At 34.1% G+C, this 23,965-nt stretch overlaps 1 protein-coding gene across 4 annotated transcripts in view; it reads right to left on the bottom strand.

Moving 5' to 3' along the window:
* Positions 1-23,965, bottom strand: part of Adam22 (ADAM metallopeptidase domain 22) — a 208,720-nt gene that overhangs the window by 20,556 nt on the left and 164,199 nt on the right. For all 4 annotated transcript variants that reach the window (XM_076860837.1, XM_076860809.1, XM_076860827.1 and 1 more), the window contains 9 exons: positions 23,293-23,373; positions 20,128-20,178; positions 19,833-19,896; positions 17,528-17,633; positions 14,829-14,948; positions 12,405-12,573; positions 9,767-9,866; positions 6,651-6,741; positions 3,288-3,305 (listed from right to left, as the gene is read on the bottom strand). In XM_076860837.1, coding sequence (XP_076716952.1) covers positions 3,288-3,305; positions 6,651-6,741; positions 9,767-9,866; positions 12,405-12,573; positions 14,829-14,948; positions 17,528-17,633; positions 19,833-19,896; positions 20,128-20,178; positions 23,293-23,373 — 800 coding nt within the window. The remainder of the gene's footprint in view (positions 1-3,287; positions 3,306-6,650; positions 6,742-9,766; positions 9,867-12,404; positions 12,574-14,828; positions 14,949-17,527; positions 17,634-19,832; positions 19,897-20,127; positions 20,179-23,292; positions 23,374-23,965) is intronic.

The following is a 23,965-nucleotide window of genomic DNA, read 5'->3' as shown; positions in this document are numbered from 1 at the left end:
GATTTATTATATTCTATTTTTCATTAATCATAGTAATGTATGTTCATTTCAGACAAGAAAAGGATTTCAGCTGAATAAGGATGTTTTATAAATCTAAGTTCACTTATTATTTCTTACTCTATTTGCAAACAGGCCTGAAAACTAAAACCTACTTATAATTCTTGTCACAACTGCTAAATCCTAAAGCTATTATACTATGATACAAATAATAACATCAAGTGAAAAGTGTGGAGTGTTTTTTTTTTTTTTTCCTGGAAATTTAAAGAAAAAGGATAAAGGAGCTTCTGCATGGCTCCTTGGTTCCATGGATCTATGCTTCATAAGGTGACACTGATAGGTTTCAATTGATTGTACATGTGTGGGGTTCTGCCTCCACTGGTCCCAGAACAGGGCTTTTATTTTTTAAGTAAGCAATTTGTGAACAAAAAGAAAGAAAATAGGTTTGCTTCTCATCTTTTTGTTAACTTGCAAGAAAACAGACAACACAATCCTTAATATACTTAAAACCTTGAGGACACATTCTCAGGAGGGAAAATTATCAGGTTGTCACATTCAATTACAGAATTACTTGCCTGTCTTCTCAAATAAATTGAAAGTTGTGCATCATTTGACATTTTTTATAAGAAAATGGTGAGACACTACATACTTATTAGATCTTGCTTTTGGTGTCAAAGCAAACCTTCATGTTCACCAACCCCTTTACCAGCTCAGCTGGTAGGAGTGGGCCTCATTCAGATTGAGGATAGCTACATTCCTCTTTGAGAACAACATCCACCTCTTTTATTTGAAGATCAGAGAAACACAAAGTCTTTAGAATCCACATACAAATAACTTCTCTTTACCATAATGCTTTAAAGATTACAAAGAACTCTTTTTGATTATAGAGTTGAGGAAACTTGTGATTTTTCAACGTCTCATACTAGATTCCTAATTCCTTGTCAATTGCTCCTCCCATCACAGAACCCCAAGGAAAAACCTAATTTAAGACAATGACAACCCAAAATTCTTAATTCTACTTCTTGTCATCCTTTGGAATTCACAGATATTTATTTGAATGACTATAAATAATTGTACAAGATTAAAAATTTCCTAATGCATGCTTGTTCTGTTGGCCTGACCCCTTCTCCATCATTACAGGTACTGTCAGGGCTAGAAGTGTAGCTCCATGGTACAGCACTTGCCCAGCATGTATGAGGCCCTGAGTTCAATCCCTGGCACTTGAAAAACAAACAAACAAACAAACAAAAACCTAACATATCTTCAGAAAGAAAAATCCTTCAAAAGATACCTATATATTCATAACTTCCTGGTTTAAGTCCATTCACTGCTATTCTCCATTTTGAGAATTACTGTACAAGTCTAACATTCATTAGCTATAGACAAGGACGAAAAGAAAAAGCTTTTGGTGAAATATATCAAATATATAAAACAAATACCTACTGTAGATGTGACATCTCTCAAAACATGTACTAGATTCCAAAGGAGTAGTCATATCAATGAAATGATGACTTAGTAACACTAGAAGATGTGAAAACTTATTAGTCAAATATAGGAGATTCATAGTGTGAAAATGCTTTAAACTGTATCCATGTATATGTTGAGTTAGAATAAAAAATTGGTGCATAATTTTAAACAAAGCATTTTTGTAAAGTGTGGGCAATTTCCTTATTCTGGATAGCATTCTTAGGGACAACAAAACCTAAGAGTACTCTTTTGGTTTTGCTTATGCTACATAATTGAGTCATTTTGCTTTCTTTTTTATATATTCAGCAGTATTAAATTACATTATTGCTTTAGTTCCTATGGAAATGGAGCTCAAACATAAATTCTCTGTCATATCAACCACTGTCTTCCACTGAAGAAAGCTACGAACCTTAGATTTCTGATATGACTAAATCAATTTCTACCCAATTAAAAACCTAAATGGCTCTTTCTCAAGTGCTTATAGACACGAGAGTTCAAAATAGACGACTAGGGCTGAAGCTCAGTGTCAGAGCATTTGCCTAGCACATGTGAGGCACTGGGTTTGATCCTTAGCACCACATAAATATAAATAAATAAAATAAAGGTATTGTGTCCATCTACAACTAAAAATATTTTTTAAAAGAGTTTAAAACAAGTCACAAAGAAATCTACTTGTTTCCAAAATTTAGTCAATTTTGTCTCAGTTTCACATTTTTTATTAATGATGTGTTAGTTACTCCAGGGCAAGGTCAATATTTCCTAAACCTATGCTAACTGGTACCTTGTGGATACCTTAGAATTACAGATAGTCTACAGATATTTATGGCTAAAGTCTTTAGGGGTTTTAGATTTAGACAGAAATATACAGAAAAATAAAGTTTAATTTTTCAATTTTTTGAAAAAATGAAAGTTGTGGTTAGAGCCTGGAAAAGTATCACCACATTTATTACATCTTATTCTTAACCTGCCTCAGGCAAGTAATAGAACAACGGAAAAAGATAAGTAGGTAGCAATTTGCACAAATACCCTGAATGCAGAACTAAATACTGTATGATACATAAGACCTCGTCTGAGTTATTCATTTCCAGGACATTTTAATTTTTTCTATCCATAGTTAATAGTATTAGTAACTTTTTAAATGTGAAAAGTGAATGGTATGCCCCAGCACTATGTGGTAATTTATATAAAATTAACAATTCTTACAGAACAACAAAATTTCTTTGTATGTCTTTTTATATGGTTGCCAAAGATGGATTATAAAGTTATGTTGAATAATTTTCTCTGTGGGAATTTTTATTTAATAAAAAATGTACAGGAGACAATCAGAGATTCCAACTATGCAAATTCCTTCTTTAACTACCTATGTGATCACCTAATCAGAGTAAATTTTTTTTTCTCATGAACAAATAACATTTTCACCAAGTGCCAGAACATTCCACTGGTAGCTACAGTGTAGCCAAATAAATTGTCACTTACGAATGAAAGTTATTAATATAACAACAGTAACAAAGAAAAATAAATTTCCTCAGATAGTATTAGGCAATAAGAGTGTCATAAACATAAAGAAAAGTCAATAAACTAATGTAAACAAACATGACAACTTAACATGAAGGAAGTCTGTTTTTGATGGAAAAATTCAATTTCTGTACATATATAATAATAAAAATAACACAATTAAAACTATTTCAATATCATGAAAAATCAAGATCAATGTAGAATAAAAATAAAGTGAATTTGATTTATAATTGCATGTATGAATTCCAGTGATATGAATCAGGGGTTAAACCTTTCAGTTACATGTTCAGATTAATCTAATCACATACCTCTGTTCTCGATAGTTTCTTTTCATGAACAAGAAGAGAGAGGGGAAAAACACAAGAATTAGTTACCTAGGGAAACACATTAACAGAGCACTCAACATAAAAGCTCTGGCATTAATTGAAAGGACTTTGCTAGGAGATTCTGAATTGCAGAGTTAAAACGGGGAATACACAAAAAAATTCCACTTTATCATTAGGAAAGGTCACACCAAAAGACTGGTGACATTTTTGTCAGATAATTTGTCATTTTTAAACAAATAAATAATCTTTAAAGAGTAACTTTCTACAACATCAATGTACTACACTGAGCATTAGTAATATTCTAATTAGTAAAATTCTAATCCTATTTTAAATACAGGTTTTCAGACACATATGTTGATTTAAATAATAAAGTTGATGAATCCAGTTACTTGCAAAAATTAATTATATTTTCATAGAAATAATAATCATAATGTATTTCTGTTAGAATACAAACCCCCAACTACAGCTGTTCCTAAGAATTTCAAATAGGAAAACAAAAATACACACCAGAACATTTGATTTCATCATGTGTGACAAATGAGTGAGTTAATTCATAGCTGTTATGGATGACCTTTGTAGTTATTACTACTTATTCACTCAAGTATCACATTGGAAATACCTGCTCGATGTTTAGTCTCTTTTTTATTTGACCAAATAAATACTAAAATAAACTTATGTTTATTTTCCATATGATAAAATAAACTGATATTAAAAAATTGTTCTGAAGGGTGTAACAGTGCAATACCAGTGAGTTTCAAGAGTTGTTGACTTTCTCTCTTGACATAATTAGAATATATGGAAGACTGAGTTATTTGGGACTCCTTCCTCTAAGATCAAGGACAATGTCTAAATGTGAATGTCCTTCCTGGCACCTCCACCTGTGGACCCATTCCACCCACATTATCAGGATCATAACAGGCACAGGAGGGTAAAAGTGCCCATTTGTTATTAGTTTCAGTTTTGAAGACTTTTGGATGGGGGGAATATAAGCCTGGTATCTTTCCATTCAGTATGTTTTGCTTTTTATTCCCTCAAGCTGATTACTTGAGCCATACAGTTCTAGATAAGGATTTCTCATTTCTTATTCCTGCTATTCGCCACTCAGGGCTTCAAGAAAGAGTGGAAAGTTTAACAAGCAGAACTAAGAAATGAAAAAATGAGTTCCCAGACCCTAAATCTGCTTCTGATTTTCAAAGAGAATATATGAAATATCACTTATTAGTTTAATTTCTCTATTAAAATTTCTAAATTCTCATTCTATTTCTAAATGTATTCAAATAAATTTAGAAACATTAAAGTGTTAATCATTTAGGTTCAAATTACTTATGAGGAGAATACTGTAATATGAACAATATTTATCTTTTTCCTTAATCTACCTGCAAAATGTATGTATTCAGAAGTGTATTTTAAAGAGTAAAATCCCAAATGAAACAAATAGAAAGCAGGTTATTTCAATAAACAGATAGAGGTAATTTTATAAGCAAAAGGAAAGTGTTAAAAGTTTCATGTTTTCTGAACAGGAAGTTCTACCAAGATTGGAAAAATGAAATATCCACATGCATCAGTAGGTGGCAGAAAATCACACCCTCCAGAGCTATCAATTATCCTTTCTATTTTCGTGTGACCAAATGAAACCACTGAGCTGCTTCAAGACAGCAACGCTTGTGATGGCAATTACTTCGAAAGTCCTGCATCAGGGAGGTAGAGGAAACAGTGTGACCTAAGGTGCAGCTTACCCATCTGCAGTTGTAAGGGGATGTCATATGATGAAAAGCTTTCTTTTTAGACATATATGATTTTAAAACTTAAAATGTTTTGCTGAAGTCAGAGTGTGCAAATGTAAATGTGCAATATACCAAATGACCTGCACATAAAAAAGGCTCATAAGCATCTGCTATGAACTAGTATGGAGATAAGTGATGCAGATTTAATCAGGGCAGAGCTTACTCCTCTGCTGTGTGCTCCTTCACTATGTCATCCTGCTACAGTCTGCTACACTCTAGTATGGTGTATGGACAACTTGTTAATACAATCTTCTATGAGAGTCTTTCTGTCTTTAATGCCTGCTGCATACAACATTTATCCTGGCCATAAAGTCACTGTGCTCCCTTTTCAAAGATACTCTTTGAAGGTTTAGAGCTTACAAGCAATTGCTATATAGTCTTTCAAATGTGTCTCCTTTAATTTGATTACACATCTCCATGTTAAGTGATAATAATTATAGCAATTACATAATGCTTTCTGTGGGCAAGGTATTGAAAGTTTGATATGTATCAACCCACAGAACAAAGATGAATCTATTAAAAATATGGCATAACTTTAAAATTCCAAATATTCTAATTCCCATTTTTTTTGACCCAAGTTCAATTCATGCTGAAAAATATGCTGTGAAATGAGATAATGCCAGGAATGCCCAGCCAAAGTGCTTGGGCTTCCAAATGGAGAAAAACCCAAGGCGGGTGGACAGGAATATTGTCATTGGAGATGGACAGAATATGACTTTAAGTTTAAATATTAAAGAGAATTAAAGGTTAACCATATTTAAGTTTTAACTTACTAAACTTAGTTTTTGTAGACTAAAGAAATTTTTCACATCATAAGTATTTAAAGAGGAAACTGAACACATTAAATCTATAAATAAATGCTTGAAGGCATTTACTTAAGAAAAGGTTTAACAGTATCAAATATTCAAAAGCAGTATGACTTTTAACTTTTTAAAATTTACATATAGAATCAAAAAGTTGTAAGTTAAACTATAAAACTTAAGGAAGAATTAGGCTTTTGATTTTTTTAACACGGAGTTTTCATTTTAACAAATCAAATATCATGACAGTCTTTTCTTTACATAAACACTCATGTACACCACAAAAAGTTGTGCCTCCTTCATAATGGTCCTGAGGACAAGGGGTATCACCTTAGTGAGATGCATGGCTCAATAAGAGATCTGATGCTTCTGTTCCTTGATAACTGTTATTATTGTGCTGCTCTCTAACTGACTGTCTTGCCTAGATTTTGAGTATGGTTTAAGTAAAGGAAACTCTGTCATTAAAAAGCAAAGAAACCTAGCTTTTGTATTAGACACAATTTAAGTTGATTTTAACTCACTTCAGTGATTTTGAAAAAAAATATTCAGCACTTTCAGAACAGAAGGGAATTGTCTCAAAATCTAAAAACTGCTAAATATTACCTCTAACTATGCCAAAGGTTATCACTGATTGTTGAGCCAGACTGTTTTTTCAATGCAAGCATATTTATCCAATAAGATAAAACTTTCTAGATGTTTTCATTTAATCAATGTGTTTCAAAGTATGTCTTATAGTACTAATACTGAGTCATTTCACTTACTTATAACCCCAGGCAGTTATTCCTAAAATGAGGGCCAGCATTAAAATGGTGCCGGCAATTATGCCTATTATGATATTGATGCCAGCAACACCTGGATGGAAAAAAAAAAAAAGAATATCAGTGAGATAAAATTCCTTCAGAACTTCATTCTTCAGATTTGTAATCATCACATTAAGAACAATTTGTTTTAAAAAAAAGTAAGATTTTTCAAAGGAAAGAAAAATCAACCATAAGTCAGCAAGCCATATCAATCCTTTTAAAACGAATTTACGCTCCTTTTAAATTCTTGCCCAAGTGCATTTTGCATAGTTGTACTTCCCATGTATTTTTCTGGGAAACCTTATGTCATTAAACTAAAAGATGGAAGAAGAATGATACTAAGAAAGTACCCTTTAGGAAGGAATTTTAAGAAATCTGTTCTGTAGGGAGCCATCCATGTGCTATGTGTGGGCTACCGCGCATTGAAGCCCATTGAATAGGAACATCTGATGTCTGGGAACTTCCAGTGGTCATTTCCTCTGTGTAAGACTGCCCAGAGACACTGTGAATTCCTATTCCGCTTTGCCATGTCCCACACAACACCTGAGATGGATATGACCAGCCAAGATGCCAATCAACCTGCTGACTGCAAAACATCACAAAGCAAGATTCCACCCTTGAAACCTTATCCCTGCCTTTGATGTACCCCCTTAATAAAGCACTGGAGCCATTTTGCCTTGTCTAGTTCCAGTTCCCATGTGGACTAAACCCATCAGGGCTCTTCTTTTGAAAATGTGTTTCTGACTCTTTGTCTTTTGTTCTTCACTAATTATTCTACACTTTAATTTCTCAGGTGGCTTACACCCTCCTCAGCAGGAAGAAGAACCCCCAACGAGACACTGACCATCATCCCCTATAGTGTTCCTTTTGACCCTTATTTCTTTCTCTGAAATTCTAGAAATGTATTACTTAAATTACTCCATTTTGACAATTAATGCAAGACCCTTGCTTCTGTAAGTTATGTGTGTGATATTTTGTCTCTCAAAATGAATATAAGCTTCTTAAGGGAGAAAATACATCTACAGGTTTCTATGATCAGTACTCAGGGGTGCAGATGATAGAAGCACTGCCTTGTCACTCCCAGTTGGACAACAATGGCTGTGGCATCCTAGGGGAGAAAAACCCAAAGGGAAAAATGGTCTAGTGAGGGGATATTGGTGTCATTGTGGCACAAGAGGGAGTTGGCACCAGGAGGGCAGAGGGAAAGGGGAGCAGAATACAGGGCAGACAAAACTCAGGACTGAGCGATGGCATTGTCAGCACCCATCAACAGGCAGGTTGAGATGTGATCCCTAAGGGATCATGGCAGTAATCCAACCCATAGTCAGTAAGTCCATGTAAAGGACTAAAGGCAGAGAAGGCCCATTCAAGGCCTGGCTCCCACACTGCTAATTATGATTTATACCACGTTTAATTGTATGCAGGGCTTTCATCCACAGCAGCTTAGACCTTTCCTTGTCTCTTCCTGAATCATCCTTCTAGACGGCAAAGGTTAGTGATCAAGGGTAACTGGAGATTTCAATTTCCCATGGCAGAAAATAGCAGTCTCCCAGTCTGGGAGCCCTCAGGAGTCATGCAGGACAGCAATGCTAGGGCATCAGAGGAGAGTGGACAGCTCCAACCTGCACTGGTCCCCTGTAAGAGGGGTGGATGCAGATGCCAGTGCATCTTCTGGGTTACTGGGATTTTCTTATTCCAAGACCTTGCATGTCTGTCCTCATTTCCTTTTCATGAAGGGTTTTAATAGGGACAAATAAACTTAGATGCTAGTCTTGATTATTTCTAAGTAATGGTATGTCTTTTGGTAAGTCACTTAAACCCATGTACTTATAAATATCCTCACCTCTGCATTAACTATGGAAACAAGCTCCACACTACCACTTACTGCTGCTAAGTCTGAGGATCCTAAAATCTTAATCATTCTGTGACTTTCTTTGTTAAAGTCACACTAGCTAACATTTCCAATCTGTCTAGATGACTAGAAGTAATACATTTCTTTAGTTTCTCATCCTTTGGAGGCAAATGGACTTCAGGATTTGAGCATTATTTTATGCAAAAGAATATGCAATAAAAATGGTTTAAAAGAAGACATTTACCTTTAAGGTATGAGTTCTTACAACTATCTGCATTTAATTTCCACTTCTCCACCCAAGCAACCCCAGCTTTAAGAAATGTGCCTCCCAGTTGTTTCTGATCCAACAACTGCTTTCAGGCACCTTGGCCAATGTACTACTTCTAGTTCAGGTTGAAGAAGTGTAGTTAAAGGTTGGTGAGATTTTATAACAAAGAACATTAAAAATAAAATTTTAAAAATCCATTCTTAAATGTTTCTTTTTCTTATTTATAAAGTGTGTACATATAAAATTCTCCCTTTGCCAGGCACAGTGATGCACACCTGTAATCCCAATGACCTGGAAGTCTGTGGCTGGAGGATCACAAGTTCTAGAACATCCTAAGCAACTTAGAGGGGCCCTGAATAACTTAGCCTAGACCCAGTCTCAAAATAAAATAAATAAATAAATAAAAGGGCTGATGATGTGGCTCAGTGGTTAGGTGCCTCTGGGTTTAATCCCTGGTACCAAAATAGATAAAAATAAAATAAAATTCTCCCCTTAAATTATAAGTATTTTCTTCATTTAAAAGAAATGCTAGGGTTTGTTGTCAGCCTCAGCTAAGTGGAATACTTGAAAAATTTCTCTGAAGTAGGACATGATAAGGCTAAGTCATTAAACAAGGTAATACTCAACATATAAATAATTATAATTTGATAAAAATTATTAGTTTCATAAGGTGGACCCCACTTGTATAGTATAATTCATTATTATGTGTATATATATATATATAATTTATTTTGAGTTATCATAAAAGAACTTAAATAGGGCTGGGGCTGTAGCTCAGTGGTAGAGCACTTGCCTAGGACGTATGAGATACAACTGGGTTCAATCCTCAGTGCCACATAAAAATGAACAAATAAAAATAAAGTTTAAAAAAGAAAAAATAAATAAAAATGACCAAAGGGAAGTTCTCTATTTACTTGTGCATAAAGATGACATAATAACATCAAATTAAATATCTACCGTTGTTAGTCTTTGGACCTTCATTGTGAAGTAACAAAGTGCTGCAGTCTGCACCTGTCCAGAGCGTATCACAGACACACTTCAGGTCGTTACTGCACACCTGAAATCCAAAATCAAGCTAGAGTAAGTATCAACTCTCTGGTACAAAGGCATGAAAGATAAACTCTAATTAACTTCTGATAATAATATGCTGAGAATATGATGACACTGAAAAATTATTAATACTTTTTTCCTACTAATAATTATTTTATTTCTCACTTAGACTAACAGCTAGCCCAAAGGGCATAATAAATGTCAGCAGAAGACTTAATCTTACATCCAAAAAAAGTCAATGAAATTCCTATTTTGACTTTTATTAACTTGTTATGAGAGAAATTTAAAAACTAAGCAAAAATACAGCTATTTGTTATTTATCCAATATGAAGTCTTGCTTTTCTTCTATAAAAGGTTCTTTATGCCAAAATTTTATTATTAACTTTTTAGGAAGCAGAATGAGATAAAGAAAAGACCACAAAGAAATAGGAAGTCCTAGTATTTATTTTGCAGTGGTCTGAGAATAAAGCTTCACAAGGTTATAACCCTGTCAGCTCAACCCAAATTATAGAAGCCAGCTGCCACAGGGTCATGGGAACTAAGAACTCTCACAAATAAAGTAGAAAGATTCACATAAAAATGACAGCAACCACTAAATCATAGGAAAATAATCTCTTCATTTATCCATCTCAGAAAGAGAATCTACACTTAGATTCTATTATTCAAATCAACTGGATGTATTGAGAAGAAGGAAAGAACTAAGTAGGCTTAACTGAGAGGCAGGTTTCAATGCACAGGTATTTCTGCCTTATCCAATCTAATGTTGCAGAAGACAACATACATCCACATCTACATGTGACTAAGATTAACAATTATGCAGGAATTAAAAAAAATTAGGCTTAAAGTCAAAAGGCCTGGACCCGAGTCCCCGTTTCACTACTGTTGTCTTACCAAGGGTCCTTAACCAGGTCACCTGGATCTCTAAGCATCAGTTTCCATATCATATGACAGTACCAGTGATACAGTGACAAGAACAGACAGCGATACCAGTGTACAGTGATTATAATAAATGGCACAGCTGACACCCATTGAGTACTCACCATGTCTTGGGCACTGTTTTAAGTTCCTTATAAGTATTAATTCACTGTTCTTCACAACAATCCTATACAGTAGGAACCATTATCATTCCCATTTTATAGAGGAAGAAATCTAGCCACAGAGAAGCTATATCGTTTACCCAATGTCACCCAGCTAGTAAGAAGCAGAGCTGGGATTCTAAACCATCTGATTGCAAGCCCACATACACAATTACAAGATATATATTACATAAAAATATTGTCTATACTCCATTTTAATTTTTGTCATAGAGAGTGGAATTACTCAAAGTTATCTGGGATATATCACTTCTGTATTATGCATAATTTTTGTAAATTATGTGGATGTTATTTACCGTCTGATTTATTTGTGTCTATCACTCTTTTACTAAAATTCATTAAACCAGTGGTTAATAGAACTGTTTGGTCTCTGCATTTTGTATCCCAAATTTTAAGATAAAGAAGATATGAAAATTTATTTTGCATAATCAAAAATAATTCCATTATTTTTCCATTGTCCCCTCCAAAAGTATTTTTCTCTAAAATCCTGTTTATAGTTAAGGAAAGATGATTTAACAGATCCCCTTATAGCAGCAGAACTACCTACTATGTGTCTTCCCTTTCTAATGTGCCAAAGGAATTCCTATCCTTTGTCAAAGAGTGATGATTACATTACTTCCCTAAGAAAATTCTTGGCATCTCTCTCAGGAATATTACATGTAATACCAAGACTGAAGACTTAAAATTACAAAACAAAATCTTTCCCTCACCTAGATAATACAATCAATTCAAGCAAAGAACTGAGAACAAGAATAAAAAGAAAATCATATCACATGCTAAAAGACAAAGAACCAAAATTTTTGTTAGCATAGAAATTCCAAGCTGAAAAATGACAAACTTTGGTACTAATAGAAGGCAAATACTTAACCTATAAACTTATTTACATAGGAACTACATTATCTGATACATAACTGAAAGAACAGAATAAAGTCTTTCAAACACCATTCTTGCTCTCCATCTATGAGAAACATTTCCCTATTCTTTTATAGTTCCTCAGTTGGTACTAACAGTGGTAGCACAGCAGTTATTTATGGTCTGTTCTGATAGGTCAGTGCCCAGATCACACCAGTACTTAAATATTGTGGCCATAGTCCCTCCTTTTTATTCTTTTTTTTTTAAAAAAAAAAATCCTATTCCAGTTTGTTGAAATTTATTTTCTAGTTCACTTGTACAAAAAAATTGGCATTATACTATATGAAATCCCATTAACATGAGAAAGAAGATATAAGAACTTGGTTAGGAAGTTTATCCTCTTTCTTATTCCCAAACTCTCTCAGAGTACACAATAAAAATTATTCAAATGCCTATGATCAAATGCGTGTTCATATACCAACTACAAACATGGATAATCATGTTTCCATAATTTTGGAAAAAGCATTTTACGATCATGTCTATTTCTGTGATGTAAAAGAAATGAATAGTTCCCCATGGCAAAGATCCCGAATACTTACTCCATTTCCTGAACAAACAGTGCCTTCTTTACCACTTAAGCAAGTACTAAAGTTGAAGGAAGCCACAGGAAGACACCTGTGTTCCAAGCACATCATTTGAGGACCACAGGGTGTCCCATCCTCCACATAGCCAAGATCTACATCTTCTTCAAGCTTAACATGCCCACCACTAAAAATAAATGGGGAGCAAAAAGAAAATGGGGTTCTATTAATTCACATTCATCTTGACAATATACTTAAAAACTGGCGATATTGCTTCTTTTATTTTCTACTTAATTTTTAAAAATTGAATGATATCATTTCTTATTATTTTCTACTTATTATTTAATTAAAAACAAGTAGTATAAGTATGTCAACATCTAAAGGGAGAAAATAATTGGATCTTTTAATTTTTCAGATACATTTATATAGCTTAGGATTTAAACATACCAGCCTGAATTGAAACAGTTTTACTATTTTGCCTTGGTTATCATGAAAAACCAATAAGTTCATTATTACTAATTTAAAATAATAAATAGGTTTCATGATATTGTAATGCCAAGAATAAACCATTTCTTTGCCTGTACTACTTTTTATTTTTCCTTAGATTGATGTTTTTCATTTGTTTGATGTTTCTTTGCCTACTTTTCTAAGAATTTACCATCAATTAATTCAAAACTAATCCAATTCCACAGAAGACATCTCTGACCTTTCTGTAGAAATCTCCCCTTGAGTTTCTGATTTCTGCTCCTATCTGTTCTGATTGTCCCCCATGTACCTGGCATAGAGCTATAAATCCAGGATTCTCCAACCTATCAATGTGAGGATCTCCATCTCTCTCTCTCCCTCCCTCCAACCCCCCTCTCTCCCTGTTTCCTATACCTACTACCTTACTCCTGTGTTTTGGTGGAGCACCATTTCCAGTAGCTTTCTGAGAAAGAGTATTGAATAGTACACTTTGGAAAAATTTGCAAATCTAAAAATGTCTTTATTTTCTACTCTCACATCAGATTTGATATTTTGTTATAAAATTCCAACTTGCAAATAATTTTCTCTGTTGTCTTCTAACTCTCAGGGGTCCTGTTGATAAAAGTCTTAAGTCATTTTAAGTCTTAAGCCTTCAAGATTTCCTCCTTTGTGGAAACTTCTGGTATTCTTTGCTTCACTCCAAGGTTCTAAAATTTCATAAGGATATGTTTAGATGTGCCTCTTATTACACCCACTGTACCTGATACTCAGTGAGGCTGTTAAAATGGAAATTTAAGCCCTTCAGTTCTAGAGTTTCACATTGACAATTTCCTCCCTTCTGTGCTCTTTATTATTTCTATTTTAATTTTATGGGTTTTCCTCTATGCTCCCTTTTTTGCCTTTTTTGAATACTTTTAGGGAGACAATAACAATTACTGAGTTTCACTTCTACCATCATATTTTCATATTTTAATTTCAACAGCATTTTTTCTTCTCTGAATATTCCCCCACATTTTTTAAAGGTAATACCCTATTTCCTTGTTTAATGATAGAAATCTTGTTTTTTTTTCATAAATATTAATAAGTAATTTTTCCCCCAATTTTTTCATGTTGAGAACTTTCTTCCTGTGTCTGATAGTCTGCTCATGTCTGAATTGGGGAACCAAATAGATTATTGGAAATTTAGGACATTCTGACTGAGCATCACTGAGATTAGACCACTTCCATGCAACCTTGATATCAATATTCCCTATTAGAAACCTTGTCTCTTATTCTCTGTAAGTATAAAGCCCAAATCAACTCTTAGCTGAGTTGAAGAAATAATCAGTATATCTATTTCACATACATTCATTCATCTATCTTATTTCACCCCTTTCTTCCAAATTCTTTTTCTCCCTCTTCCAAAGGTGGATGTTACTACCAATTTCTAAGTCTTCTGGGAAGTGACACTATATCTTTGATTGGGCCTCAGTTTTCCCCATTATTGAGAAACTTATTTTTCTTAGCTCCTGTAAGTTGTCTGTCATACAGCTATTTGCTTTTTCTTCTTCCAAAATTGCATTGTTGCTGTCTCCCTTTTCTCTGCCTTCTAATGGACATATAAGCTCTAAAAAAAATAATAAGACCCACTTAGAATCCTTTTAGCAGGAATTCAGAAGGGAGCAAAGGCATTTGGATATATTTAACAAGCTGATTTTACCCAGAAGTCATGATTCACTTTCCTTCATAGAATGAAATGCAAGCTAAACCCTGCTTTATTTTACTGACCAACTAAACACATTCCTAGCAACCACATAATATTCTACATTCAACTAATTCTTACCTTCCCTTTATCTCTTTTCTGTTTGAATTTACTCAATCACCTTCATGGATTAGATTCTATTTGGCTTTACTAACAGGCACGTGAACTGAAAACATACACCTAGCTGCATTCCTAGGAGGTAAGATGACTAATGCTCTCCAAGAGTTGTTAGTTACCTGCAGTTTAATGTTCTTCCCTGTTGCACAACCAAAGTGGATGTGATTTCACCATCGAGTTCTCCAAGCCTTGGGATATTGCCAATGTTGGTACACAAAAGGTAACCACAAAGCACATCCCTGTGTTGAGAGAATACCAATTATTTATTTTACTTCTTTCCCCAAAGATATAACAAACCTTGCACAGTTGGAATGATAATCTTGTCTTATTTTAGGATTTGTTTTCCATCAACAATATTGCTTACTCATATGCCAAGCAAAATAAAATAAGCCCAAATTAGTTTCCCTCCTGCTTTAAAAAGTGTCTTCTCTGAAATTCTTGTTGGTGAATCAAAATTCCAATTGTTTCTTTTACTGCTCTTTGGTTCAAGTGTTTATCTATGGAAAATTATCTATCAAATAGACTTCTTTTACATCAGAATCTCTTTGCTTGTAACACATCACTGCATATAATAAACTATTTTTTTAGTATTCATAAGTTAAGGAATAACCTTAGGACAAGTATATTTTAGAATATAGACATTTCTGCCACCTAACTCCCAGAATCAAAGAAGTAGTTAAATATTTTACATGTAGTTTATAGATATTCAGGCACAAAGGCTCACCAGTGCATCTTTAAAATATTTCAGAGGCTGAGGCAGGAGGATTGCATGTTTGAGGCCAGCCTTAGCAACTTAATGAGGCCCTGTCTCAAAATGAAAACAAAATAAAAAGAACTGGGGATGTTCAGTGGTAGAGTGTCCCTGGATTTAATTCTAAATATTGGAGGAAATAAATAAATTAATTAACTGAAATATTTCAGTAGTTCTCCTATTGTCACATATGATTATAATTCAACTTATATGATATTTTCACTGGTATTAAATACTATGATATATATTCTTTACATCTAACACATTTTACTTATTGGTAGAGATAATAATAAAATATATTTTAGTAAATATCTGTGAAGATTTATTAGCAGTCAAGCCAGACTATACATGGAAATATCAGACTTCATCAAACAGATAAAAATTAAGATCCATATTTATCACAATGTTTTAATTCAGTCTTTGAAAATAACTTTTAAAATTATATCATCATTTTACTCTTGCTATCATAAACAGTTCTTTTCAACACAGAAGATATAATCATTTGATATTTTGCTGAGTTTCGTTTGTAAGTATTAACTTTTCTGAGTAACTTAAAATATATAAGGAAAATTGGATGTAATCTTTATTCTTTAGGAAATTATACACTGGATGAGAAGTTAAGACACTTACATAAACAACTGTAAAACATGGAATTGTGGCGGGGGGGGGGGAAGGCTGTAAGAATAGCACAGAGGCCTGACAAAGTTCAGAGGAGAAGAGGGAGATGATTTATTTCTTGGGGAAAAATTTAGGAAGAAAGTATTTTCCAACTGGGCATTGAGGATGGATGAACTTTTTATTGGTGATGGTATGGGTGTACACACTGCTTCTGAGGAACTGGGTGTAGTGGTGCACACTTGTAATCTCTGTGACTCAGGAAGTTGAGGCAGGAGAATTTGCAAGTTTAAGGACAGTTTAGGCAACTTAATAAGACCCTATCTCAAAACAAAAATAAATTAAAAGGAAAAAAAAAGACTGTTTTTGAGGAATCGGTAGCACAAAACAGGTATGAAGGTAGGATAATGTAATGTATTTATTACAAACTGTAAGGTTTTCTAGATTTTGAAGGAGTAAAACAGACCAAAAAAAAATGTAGATTGGGGCAAAAATATGGTGGAGATAGAGCTCCAAACTAAGGTTCCATTGTATTCATTAATTAAGATAGCATGACATTCAGCAAAATGGTTAACAGAGTTCTCAAATAAAACTGCCTGAATTCTAATTCTATTCCTACTACATCCTGCCTGCATGTCCTTGGGCAACTTAATCGACTGTCTCAGTTTCCTCATCCATAAAATAAGAGAACTGCCACAAAGATTAAGTGCCATAGTTTATGCAAAGTGTGATGCAGTGCTTAGCACACAGTGTGTGCTCAGTAAATGTTGGGTCCTATTCTTGCTACTTATTAACTATGTGGAACTAGTAAAATTGGAACAAAAAAATGACATAATCAAAAAGATTCCAAAAAAGATTATTCTGACAGAACTATGCAAGACACTGCTGGCATAGAAACTATTAGAAAATTTTGTAATAGCTGAAGATTGATCTAGGTCTTAGTTGGGGTAATGGCAATAGAAATGGAAAAGAAGGGATGAATTAAACACAAAGGTAGAGGAGCAAAAGGGTAGAATAGTCATGATTTGGTATTTGGACAGTGTACAGAGGAAAAGCAGAGTCAAGAATCCCTCCAGGCTTCTACACAGAGGACAGTGAGACTTATGACCTTTGGAAAAAACAGAATGAAAGATCAGAACTAGCTAATTGCTGAACAGCATTTTGTATCTATTCTGGCAGCTTTAATTGTTGCTGCTTGTGAGATGCTGGGAGGTGCCCTCTAAATGAGAAGGTTCTACAGGAGCAGCAAGAATGACCTTGGCCTTGGGAGAGAGGTCAGGGTACATGCCAAGATGTGGGAGCCCTCAGGATACAGCAACCCTGGGAAGAGTTGAAGGGAGTAGGAAAGAGCATTCTTTGTGGGATGAAGAAAACTGAAACATCCTGGTCCCTCAGAAACATATGCTCAAAATTGACTGAGGGGAGAACTCTGGGCTAATGTGTCCACCTCACCTTTTGTTGCACTGTATCCATGTGTCTTTGTCTTTCCCACAGTTTCCCTTCTCAGTCCCCTCGATGTTCAGTTTCTCATAGCAGTATTTGTCTGATGCTGTCACCTCTGAAGCAGAACAGAATTTTCTATCAGTGAGGGAGGCAACATGTAAGCTATTCAAAATGTTTGCAGTGAAGGAAAACTGAGAGTTAAAGACTCTTCAGTGTTGTCAACATCATAATCAAAAACTATACCCATGGCCTACAAGACTTCTCCTATATCAGACATCCTTGGTTCAGATGCATTTTTCATGAATGCTCATTTGAAATTTGGGAAACAAATATACTTAGATATCTAATGGGATTTAGACTTTAGACTGCAAGAACACTCTTTAGGATATGGCTAACAGTTACAGGACAACGCTACCAAATATTTGCTTGAATAAATTCTTGATGCTGTAATCTCCTTGCCAAATATAATGCATGAATTTCTCACTCAGAAAACTATTCATCAAAAAGTCAATTTTATTAAAAGTTATACACTATAATTAGATTCAAGAAACAGCAGTCCAATTTCTACTATGCTTACTCATTATTAACAGCCATCAGAAAAAAAAATCTCAGTTTACTGCTTTTAGGTGAGACTGAATTCATACAAAATCTGAGAGTCAAATATAGTTTTAAAGTATGTCAGCATTTTTTGTCAGGTTTTTATCTTTCCTAAAGCAAGGGTGAGTTGATGAAGTTATCTGAATTAGAGAAAAATAACTTGAAAACTAATCAAAAGACAACTCATTGGTACAAGCTGAGCATCCCTATTCCAAAAACCTAAAATCTAAAATGCTAAGCAAGTGGTCTAGCACTGGGCTACATCCCAAACCTCCCTAGATTCTGAATCTTTTTGAGTGCCAACATGATACAACAAGTGGAAAAGTTCACCCTGATCTCTGTCACAAGTCATAGTCAAAATGCAAGCATATGTCAAACACATACTATATAATACTACAAAGGCACAGAGTAGATAAAATTACCTTCAGGTTATATGCAGAAGGTGCATATGAAACATAAATGAATTTGTGTTTAGACTTGGGTCTCATTCCTAGATATTTCACTATCTACATGTAAATATTGCTAAACCAGAAAAACATTTGAAATCTGAAACTCTTCTGGTAACAAGAATTTCAGATAAGGGATACTCAACTTTATATATTAAACAACAAATAATTATGTAGGTAGTTTCTTTTCCTACTTTTCATTGTCAGCTATTTTTGCTGAAGTAGAAGAAACAAAGTATATCTCTTTGCTTAAAGTATAAACTTGCATGACAAAATTTCTTCCCATCTTAGTGTTTCAGTAACTCGAAAGAGCATACACTTCCCCTCTTAATAGGACTTTATCGACTACCTATTACATCTAACAATGCTCATTATTTTTATAGCTTTTTTTTCCAGATACAAATTACCTTCTGAAAGAGTTTACAACAAAAATTGCTTCCAAAAGTATGGGTCAGTAGAACTTCTAGAAAAAGTATATATACAACATTTAAATATAAATTTAATTACAGTATAACTTAAATAATATCAAAATATAATTGTTATATATTTTCCTCTGAAACTGACAAATGTTGAAGAGATTAATGATAAAATGTCTTTCTGATACATAAGAGCAACCTCAGCAGAAGGTCATCTGTAACTAGGAAAACCAGCTAGAGCTTAAGAAAGATAACTGAGGAAGAAGAAGCAACTCTAGCCAAAATGTTTAGTGATTTCATTTTAAAAATCACATCTGATAATACACCTGGTCCCTTGAAGCCAACTATATGTAAAAACAGATGAATAAGAGAATGTGAGAGGAAATACAACAACGGGTGCACTTTCCCCAAGGTTCTAAGTCAAGGAAGGCCTATCCAGGATCCATGGTCATCCCATATGGTTATACAAGTTTTGTTAGGGCACTCCACTGAGGAGCTGAAATCAAGGTCTGTTCTATTCTTCAAGCTGTGCGCCCTGGCATCGCTTCGCCTTCCTGGCAGCAAAAACACCTTCTGTCTCTGTCTCGTCCACAGGCGCTGCCAGCTAGTCAGGAAGTGTGCAGTCATGTCTTCTCAAAGGAGGTGTCTTTCTCTAATTTCCATAAAAGTGCCCACACTAACACCTGTCATAGCTTTGAATGTCCCCCAGTCATAAAGCAAAAATATTTGCTTCCAACCCACATGTCCCTATAAAGTTTTCCTAATATTCTACTTTTAAAATGATCAACCCTTATAATCATTATACACCAATAAAAATATTTTTGAAATGATTATCAAGCCACACTGTTTACTTACTTTGTCCCCAGATATATTTGCATTGTCTATCCCTGGTTTTACATCTTCCTCCAAAGCAAATTCCCTAAATGGAAAAGCAAATACCCATTAGCAATGCAATGTCTGTTTATGTCAGAAAACTGACAGAAAAGGAAATACGACTGGGAAAAAACAGCAGATAGGTATTATAAAACCCTTTTATCTTCAGAATTGATTATGAAACTTTTTAAATGATATTCCTATTTTGACAATATCTCAGTATTTCTTTTATGTTGGTGCCACATGAAAAATTTAGATAAAAGTGAAAATGGCCTACCTGAGTACCATCACATGAATATCCATCCATTTTATGAATATTAGGGGCACACTAGAAAAAGAGAACAAACTATGAACCAAACACAGAGCAAAATATCAGGCTGAGCTAATCAGTTTAGTGTCTGCATTTTAAAAATCACATTTGATAATACATTTGGTCCCTTGAAACATCTCTATATAAAAACAGAAGAATAAGAGAATGCAAGAGGAAATACAACAACTGGTACACTTTCTCCTAAAAATGGGATTCTATGACAGGAAAATACAGTTGATTACACAGAAGCAAACAGAAGGAACTGACTGCAGTAGGCTCAGTGAATGACATATTAAGAGATATGTTTCATACAGATCACTATTCCTCTGAGCAAGAAAAGAAAGAACACAAAGCAAAAAGTAGCCCAACTTGTTTCCCCTCTTCTGCCATGAGAAGCAATGCAGACCCTTCGCTTCAGGCAAGAAGTCTGCTTCTAGAATTAATGCTAAAAAAGACATGGCTTATATATTATATTTAATACTTAAATTAATAAAAATAATATTAATTATTTTACAATTAATTCATTATATTTTCTTGAAGCAACTAGAAAATTATAGAGCATTTTGTCAGGCTATAAACAGACAGTAATTTTAAAATGTATTACTACAATGATAGAAAAATGTCTAATTATGTAGTCATTTGGGAAAAAATTGGAAAATGTGAAAAAAGGAGGAAAAAAAAAGAGAGGTTCATCACATTCCACCATTCAAAATTGCTATTTTTTATATTTTAGTATAATTTATCTCTACCTTTTTCTATAAAAAAACTGATTTTTGAGCATAAGTATGGTCAAATTATAGATAATAATTTTTAAATTTTTTTTTAGTTGTAGATGGACACGATAGCTTTATTTATTTATTGTGGTGCTGAAGATCAAACCCATTGCCTCACAGGTGCCAGGCAGATGTTCTACCACTGAGCCATAATCCCAGATCAAATTATAGATAATATTTTATATTTTGCTTATTTGCTTTATTTTTGTCATATAAACCTCCTGTCAAAGTGAACTTTTTTGTAGCTACCATCTTTAATAAATAAAATGCATTGCTTTAAGCTAACAATGTACTACAATGATGTAGTAGTACAATGTACTAACAATGTACTACAAATGCATACTTCTTGGAAGTATGCATTTGAACAAATAAATGCATATAGTCTTAGGGGAATTCAACATTAAAACAAGATTATGCTGACTATCTGCTCCACTTAATTTTGACAGTTAAAACTAAAGCAAAAGAGCATTTTTGTACAGACATCATTTTTAGACTTTTGATTCTTTTAAAATTTATGCTTTTTATTTCATCACAATGCTTATATATATACACATATATATTTATGTGTGTGTGTATATATATATATATATATACACACACACGCCATGCAGGTAATTATTTATTCATTGAGTCATCATCATCATTAAGTATGAACTTAGAAAATCCCACTGATTAGAAAGAATGGAACAATACTTTTATATAGAGATCTTTAATCTCTTTGTATGATTCCTTTAAAATAAATCATTTTTAATGGTTAATGTAAGTTTACCACTATTGATATCTTCTTATCTGGAGAAAAAATAAATGTGGGCAGTCTTGACTCAACTATACATGAATTTCAGTTTCTCTGTTTTTGTCCCCCAATCAACCTCCCACACAACATGGTTTCAATTTTAGTTATCACACCATATTAATGTGAGTAATTGCATAAAACACAAACTTTGCTATTAGCTCTTCAGTCAGCTGGCCACTGTGCAAATAACAGATATCCATCATGACCAGTGACCCATCCTGTCTCTTCTTTTAAATCCCTATCAGTGATTGTCACCGACCATCTGCTTACTCAATTCACAGACAGCAAAGTGTGTAGTTGTGCTGTCTCTTTGACTTAGTAATATCATGTGGCATTTGGAAAAATGGATCATCAAAAGAGGGAATTGGCCAACAAAGATGAAAATGTAGCCAAGCAATGAAAGCAATAACACCAGAAGTGAAATTCCAACTGAATGCAAATGGAATTACAGAAAAAAACCAAGCTAACTGTGGGGATGACTATTGCTCAGGAGATTCCAGATATGAAGCCTGAGAAACCTAATGAAGGAACTCACTGGCATAAACGAAGTGGGCACGACCTAACAGGTGAAGACATTTCAGAGGAAGTGATGCTGAAAAGACACTCAATCTGCATGGCTTCACATCCCTCAAGAGATATTTCATGACATTGAAAGCACAGAGGGTAAGACATTGAAAGCAGATTCAAACTTAGAAAGGAGTGTGACAAGGTACAGAATAATGCTTACTCTGTATCGTAAAATTCACAAGGAGCAGCAGCAGGCACAGTTCAAACTACACCTCAAGTTTTGTATAAAGAAATATAATACTTTAACTCTCAATGTTTCTGTTTTAATTTACAGTATGCTATATAAACACCAGTTAATATTTTTCATTTCCCTGTGCATTTAACACTATCAGTAAGAGAAGTTTTGACAGAATCTTTTAAAGATGACAGAACAACTGTATTTTCCACTGATCCTTACGACTGTGTTGCATGGTTTCAACTTGCATGGTCATTTTTATAGTTCAGCACAATTGTGCAAAGTGAGAACTGATCATTTTTAAATCTGTGAACCTGCATCACAGATTGCAATTTCCCCAGCATGTTTATCTACAAATAAACACTATTAAATTTAAGGATAACTGTTAATGTTGGAGATGATGTACTATATCAGAAACGTAAGAAACAAGAGAGAGAAAAGGGTCCCCTCTCAGAACCCAGTGCTCTAGGGATCTCTGCCTCAGCTGGCTCTTGTTTCAGTCAGCTGAATAGAGGGCCTTTTGTTTTTTTCTTTCCTAGACAGATAAAAAGAAAATGCCATTCGCTCCCTACTTACTATAAAAAACAAAATACTTAAGACAGCATATAGTCTTAGGGGAATTCAACATTAAAACAAGATTATGCTGACCATCTGCTCAAGCTTTGATTACTAAAACTTAAATTTCTAAAAAATTAAAAAGAAAGTGAGAGGTGATAAGAAAGAGACACGCATTTTGTCCATGTACATTTCTCCTAAGGGTCAAGTGCACTAAAGATACCCCTACTTTTTCCACTATGGTTTAGAGTAATTATTTTGCAGATTACCTGGCTTGAATTTCCTGAGCATGTTTCAGAAATATCACAGTCGTTCACTGCTTCTCGGCACACAGTCCCCATAGGCTGAAACTAAAATGAACAAAAATCGATGTGAAAGACCAGAAGGAACAAAAGCTCTCAAAGTATCATCTTAAAAAAGCAAAATGAAAAATGTTTGGATAGGAATACCTTTAGCTATTTTAAAATCACAGTGTGTGAAAATTGCAGTTATTGAACAAAATGCTTTTTTAATAGTTTTAAGTAACAGTTTCTTGTATATGAAGTAACTTCCATATTCATCACACGTAAGTCTCATAATATCTTGCTAAAATGCTAAAATTGGACAAGACTTGATGGTACGTCTCCACAAGAATGCTTGGCTTGTCCAAGCTCTTGTGATGTTTCTTGCAAGGAGGTTTTAAGCTTTTAGGCTTTATCCTTCTTTCTTATTCACACCTTTATCACATAACTTTTTTTTTTTTTTGGTCTCTCTTATCTGCCAAGATTGGAAAAGCTACATTTGGGGCTGAATCACAAAAGTTAGGTTTTCTGGCAAAGCCATATCCTCCCAAGCTTTCTCTTCCCTTCTTTTTCAGTGCCTCATCATGCAAAGATTTAAATCTTGGTTATTTACTTGTTCTTAATGTTCCTATTATTGGTGCATATGAATTGGAGTCTGGAG

The sequence above is a fragment of the Callospermophilus lateralis genome, chromosome 1 (genome assembly GCF_048772815.1).
Source record: "Callospermophilus lateralis isolate mCalLat2 chromosome 1, mCalLat2.hap1, whole genome shotgun sequence".
In the NCBI taxonomy this organism is placed as follows: domain Eukaryota; kingdom Metazoa; phylum Chordata; class Mammalia; order Rodentia; family Sciuridae; genus Callospermophilus; species Callospermophilus lateralis.
This window is presented reverse-complemented; position numbering and strand designations above follow the sequence as displayed.